Source organism: Salvelinus alpinus, chromosome 12 (assembly GCF_045679555.1).
Source record: "Salvelinus alpinus chromosome 12, SLU_Salpinus.1, whole genome shotgun sequence".
In the NCBI taxonomy this organism is placed as follows: domain Eukaryota; kingdom Metazoa; phylum Chordata; class Actinopteri; order Salmoniformes; family Salmonidae; genus Salvelinus; species Salvelinus alpinus.
This window is the reverse complement of record NC_092097.1, coordinates 30,889,855-30,895,854: the sequence shown is the minus strand read 5'-3', so window position 1 is coordinate 30,895,854 and position 6,000 is coordinate 30,889,855. Positions and strand designations below refer to the sequence as shown.

The 6,000-nt window shown below is 44.9% G+C and overlaps 1 protein-coding gene across 6 annotated transcripts in view; it reads right to left on the bottom strand.

Moving 5' to 3' along the window:
• LOC139535859 (cyclic AMP-dependent transcription factor ATF-1-like) overlaps positions 1-6,000 on the bottom strand; it is a 34,941-nt gene continuing 28,941 nt past the window's right edge. For 4 of the 6 annotated variants that reach the window (XM_071335715.1, XM_071335716.1, XM_071335712.1 and 1 more), the window contains 3 exons: positions 1,640-1,843; positions 1,326-1,470; positions 1-897 (listed from right to left, as the gene is read on the bottom strand). In XM_071335715.1, coding sequence (XP_071191816.1) covers positions 753-897; positions 1,326-1,470; positions 1,640-1,843 — 494 coding nt within the window. In that variant the 3' untranslated portion in view covers positions 1-752. The remainder of the gene's footprint in view (positions 898-1,325; positions 1,471-1,639; positions 1,844-6,000) is intronic. The other 2 variants (XM_071335717.1, XM_071335714.1) reach the window with 1 other exon arrangement.

Here is a 6,000-nt window from a genome sequence, read left to right as displayed (position 1 = left end):
TTTCCTTCTTTTTATTTTATTTGCTCACCCCCCCACTGTCTCCAGAAATATAAAATAAATATTACCCTGACATTGTGTGTTCTCCCTGATAGATTGTGTAAGGCTGAATTGGCTGTTACTAAGACAATCTTAAAGAATACCCCTTACAAGGGTAAGGAATGAGACTTATAACATTTCCTCATGGGGGAAAGAAAGGGGGGTGGGGTGAAAATAGCTGGTTCACATAAGACACATGAATCAAACCATGAAGTCATGGAGGTCATCATACAATAAAAATTCAGCTGATAATTGTTTGATGTTAAAAACAGCAGATTGAGCCCACAGCTACACTTTTTTTAAAACAAAAATTAGGAAAATAAAGGAGCAGATTCTGGCAAAGGGGGACACAATTGGAAATTGATTGTCAATGATTATGCTCACAATTCACACCTTCCATGTGCTCACAAAATATACACAAATAAACATTTAAGCATTAGTTATCCAATCTGTTAGCTCAATAAAAAGAGTTCTGATTAAAAACAGACCTCTTTCACACCCTTTCATTGTCTTTTATATGGAACACTTGCCATGGCCACCGCTCACGACGCGTTTGTTAAAACAAACAGTATAAAACACAAACTGAGGAGGATTACTTCAGGTCTGAAATTAAAGGTGTTCCCGGTTAACCCCGCGTTGTCCATGTGGCAGAACAGAGCCGCTCGCTGACGGTAAAAGTCCTGCTTGCTGGCCGGCATCTCTTCTTGTCCTCCTGGTTATCCTGTTTTGACACGGTACAGGTCCTTTAACGTCTTGAGTTCCTCAATGAGAGTCTTGTTCTGGTTCTCCAGCATGGCCACACGGTTCTCCAGACACTTGACGTATTCCTTCTTCTTCCTGCGACACTCACGGGCCGCTTCCCTGCCCGGAAGAAACACAGAAAACTGCTTTAGAGGATTACATTTAAAGGGATACTGTTTTAGGTTTAGGTCGTCGTTCTAGTTACCCAGAGTCACATGAGCTCATGGATACCCTTTTTCTGTCTCTGCGTGCCGTTTGTACATAATTGAAGTCAGCAAATTGTTAGCTTAGTGCAATTGCTGGAAGTCTCCAGGTACAGTAGCCAGCTCCTCTCAAAAGCAGGGAAATAGACCTAACTACTCCAAAGCTGGGTGGTTGGCCATTTATAGTCTTACAAAGCTATAGTACATAACAAGTAGAAAAACAACCTAAATCCTTTCACATTTTAACGTTCACACACACACACACAAAGGAACCAACTGTGCACTGCCACAATACATCCTCGTACACACACAGACCCATCATACCACATCCTTATGCTCACACACCTGTTCTTAGCGAGTCGGATCTCTCTCTTCATGGTGCGGTCGCCAGTCTTCTGCTCAGACATTCCTACAGGGGAAGTCATGACCACAGTCTGTTGCGCTGTGGGCGCCGTGCGGATCTGGTACGTCTGCATCTCTCCTCCTGCACCTGAAGGGGATGAGGCCAATCAAAACAATAGATGAGGGCATCTCCTCTTTATAAATCTCAACACATTACAATGGGGTCTGCAAGCATATTTACACACCTTCAGGGAGGCTTCAGTGACAACGAGAAAACTACTGGGTCATTCTCCTTATGGTATTGTCTCAAAGCTTACCGTGAGTCATGAAGCCATACTCACTCTGTACGACCACCTGGTTGCTGGGCACGAGTAGCTGCTGTCCGTCGGGCGTCTGGGCATAATGTAGGATGGTGGTGCCCTGCTGTTGGCCTGAGTTGGTCATGGTGAGAGTCTGTAAGCCCTGAAGGCTCTCTGATCCCGGGTTGGCCAGTTGAATGGTGCCGTTAGGGGCGATGGTAACTACAGAAACACACAGGAAGTTAGGGTCAATAGTAACTACTAGTGATGGGTACCGATATGGAAAATCGATACCAGTTGCATTGTAAAGTGTTTTAGCCTGTATGGACATTGTTAGCAAAGTTCAACATTTCTACATGCCGTGTTGCATTATTCAAGTGTATTAGCTCCCTACTCATGCTGCACAGAAGTTACATGGAAACCGCAGATCGAAATGGCTTGCATTGAGCGGTAGCCCTGGATCTCACGGACACAGGCGTTTCTCTGCCGCCTGTGTGACTAGGTTGTGAAGTCTGACACCAATTTAAGCTGTGGTGACTCTCCAAGTCCTGGCTGAACCCTACATCACAGCCACAAACAAAGCACATGCCTGCAATCCTTACATTGTTGTGCAGCAGGGGAGGGTGGTTTCGTCACAGTCGGAGATCTATTTATTGCAAACTTTATCAAAGTAATCTAAAATAATTAATAGATTTTAAACCAAAAAAACACTGTCAGATGGACAAAGGTAATAAATGGGGGCTCCCAAGAGGCACAGCGGTCTAAGGCGCTGCATCTCAGTGCAAGAGGCGTCACTACAGTCCCTGGTTCGATTCCAGGCTGTATCACATCCGGCCATGATTTAAAAAAAAAAATGTTTTAGAAAAAGCTGTTGTTGCGCAGCAACTCACTGCCTTCCTGAAGACAAACAATGTATACGAAACGCTTCAGTCTGGTTTTAGACCCCATCATAGCACTGAGACTGCACTTGTGAGGGTGGTAAATAACCTTTTAATGGCGTCAGACCGAGGCTCTGTATCTGTCCTCGTGCTCCTAGACCTTAGTGCTGCTTTCGATACCATCGATCACCACATTCTTTTGGAGAGATTAGAAACCCAAATTGGTCTACACGGACAAGTTCTAGCCTGGTTTAGATCTTATCTGTCGGAAAGATATCAGTTTGTCCCTGTAGATGGTTTGTCCTCTGACAAATCAACTGTAAATTTCAGTGTTCCTCAAGGTTCCGTTTTAGGATCACTTTTGTTTTCACTATATATTTTACCTCTTGATGATGTCATTTGGAAACATAATGTTAACTATGCGGATGACACACAGCTGTACATTTCGATGAAACATGGTGAATCCCCAAAATTGCCCTCGCTGGAAGCCTGTGTTTCAGACATAAGGAAGTGGATGGCTGCAAAAGTTCTACTTTTAAACTCGGAGAAAACAGAGATGCTAGTTCTAGGTCCCAAGAAACAAAGAGACCTTCTGTTGAATCTGACAATTAATCTTGATGGTTGTACAGTCGTCTCAAATAAAACTGTGAAGGACCTCGGCGTTACTCTGGACCCTGAACTCTCTTTTGACAAACATATCAAGACTGTTTCATTGACAGCTTTTTTCCATCTATGTAACATTGCAAAAATTAGAAACTTTCTGTCCAAAAATGATGCAGAAAAATTAATCCATGCTTTTGTCACTTCTAGGTTAGACTACTGCAATGCTCTACTTTCCGGCTACCCGGATAAAGCACTAAATAAACTTCAGAAGGTGCTAAACACGGCTGCTAGAATCCTGACTAGAACCAAAACATTTGATCATATTACTCCAGTGCTAGCCTCCCTACACTGGCTTCCTGTTAAGGCAAGGGCTGATTTCAAGGTTTTACTGCTGACCTACAAAGCATTACATGGGCTTGCTCCTACCCATCTTTCCGATTTGGTCCTGCCGTACATACCTACACGTACACTACGGTCACAAGACGCAGGCCTCCTAATTGTCCCTAAAATTTCTAAGCAAACAGCTGGAGGCAGGGCTTTCTCCTATAGAGCTCCATTTTTATGGAATGGTCTGCCTAACCATGTGAGAGACGCAGACTCGGTCTCAACCTTTAAGTCTTTATTGAAGACTCATCTCTTCAGTAGATCCTATGATTGAGTGTAGTCTGGCCCAGGAGTGTGGAGGTGAACCGAAAGGCACTGGAGCAACGGACCGCCCTTGCTGTCTCTGCCTGGCCGGTTCCCCTCTCTCCACTGGGATTCTCTGCCTCTAACCCTATTACAGGGGCTGAATCACTGGCTTACTGGTGCTCTTCCATGCCTTCCCTAGGAGGGGTGCGTCACTTGAGTGGGTTGAGTCACTGACGTGATCTTCCTGTCTGGGTTGGCGTCCGCCCCCTTGGGTTGTGCCGTGGCGGAGATCTTTGTGGGCTATACTCGGCCTCGTCTCAGGATGGTAAGTTGGTGGTTGAAGATATCCCTCTAGTGGTGTGGGGGCTGTGCTTTGGCAAAGTGGGTGGGGTTACATCCTGCCTGTTTGGCCCTGTCCGGGGGTATCGTCGAATGGGGCCACAGTGTCTCCCGACCCCTCCTGTCTCAGCCTCTAGTATTTATGCTGCAGTAGTTTGTGTCGGGGGGCTAGGGGCAGTCTGTTATATCTGGAGTATTTCTCCTGTCTTATCCAGTGCCTTGTGTGAATTTAAGTATGCTCTCTCTCTCTTTTCCTCTCTCTCAGAGGACCTGAGCCCTAGGACCCTGCCTCAGGACTACCTGGCCTGATGACTCCTTGCTGTCCCCAGTACACCTGACCGTGCTGCTGCTCCAGTTTCAACTGTTCTGCCTGCGGCTATGGAACCCTGACCTGTTCACTGGACGTGCTACCTGTCCCAGACCTGCTGTTTTCAACTCTCTAGAAACAGCAGGAGCGGTAGAGATACTCTGAATGATCGGCTATGAAAAGCCAACTGACATTTACTCCTGAGGTGCTGACCTGTTGCACCCTCAACAACCACTGTGCTTATTATTTTGACCCTGCTGGTCATCTATGAACAATTGAACATCTTGGCCATGTTCTGTTATAATCTCCACCCGGCACAGCCAGAAGAGGACTGGCCACCCCTCATAGCCTGGTTCCTCTCTAGGTTTCTTCCTAGGTTCTAGCCTTTCTAGGGAGTTTTTCCTAGCCACCGTGCTTCTACACCTGCATTGCTTGCTGTTTGGGGTTTTAGGCTGGGTTTCTGTACAGCACTTTGAGATATCAGCTGATGTAAGGCTTTATAAATAAAATTGATTTGATTGAGAGTCCCATAGGGCGGCGCCCAATTGGCCCAGCGTCGTCCAGGTCTGGCCGGGTTAGGCCGTCATTGTGAATAAGAATTTGTTCTTAACTGACTTGCCTAGTTAAATAAAGGTTAAATAAAAAATATACACTACCGTTCAAAAGTCTGGGGTCACTTAGAAATGTCTTAACATTTTTTGCCCATTAAAATAACATCAAATTGATCAGAAATACAATGTAGACATTGTACAGTGTAGACATCAAGTGACGAGGCGACTCCGGGATGCTGGCCTTCTAGGCAGAGTTGCAAAGAGAAAGCCATATCTAAGACTGGCCAATAAAAATAAAAGATTAAGATGGGCAAAAGAACACAGACACTGGACAGAGGAACACTGCCTAGAAGGCCAGCATCCCGGAGTCGCCTCGTCACTGTTGACGTTGAGACTGGTGTTTTGCGGGTACTATTTAATGAAGCTGCCAGTTGAGGACTTGTGAGGCGTCTGTTTCTCAAACTAGACATACTAATGTACTTGTCCTCTTGCTCAGTTGTGCACCAGGGCCTCCCACTCTTTCTATTCTGGTTAGAGCCAGTTTACACTGTTCTGTGAAGGGAGTAGTACACAGCGCTGTACGAGATCTTCAGTTTCTTGGCAATTTCGCACATGGAATAGCCTTCATTTCTCACATGGAATAGCCTTCATTTCTCAGAACAAGAATAGACTGACGAGTTTCAGAAGAAAGTTCTTTGTTTCTGGTCATTTTGAGCCTGTAATCGAACCCACAAATGCTGATGCTCCAGATACTCAGCTAGTCTAAAGAAGGCCAGTTTTATTGCTTCTTTAATCAATTTTTTATGGCCCTCTCATGATAATTACTTTAGGCCGTCATTGTAAATAAGAAATTGTTCTTAATTGACTTCCCTAGTTAAATAAAATACATGTAGATTACATTTTACATGACATTTAGTTACATTTGTCATTAAACAGAGGATTTCATCCATCGACATAAAAAGCCTACTCAATGTGTGTCGACTGTATGTGGCCTTGCTGTTGCCTTGGGAACACACATAATGAACACACCTCGGGAGCCATTTGGAGATGTGCCTCCAATTCTAACAATAT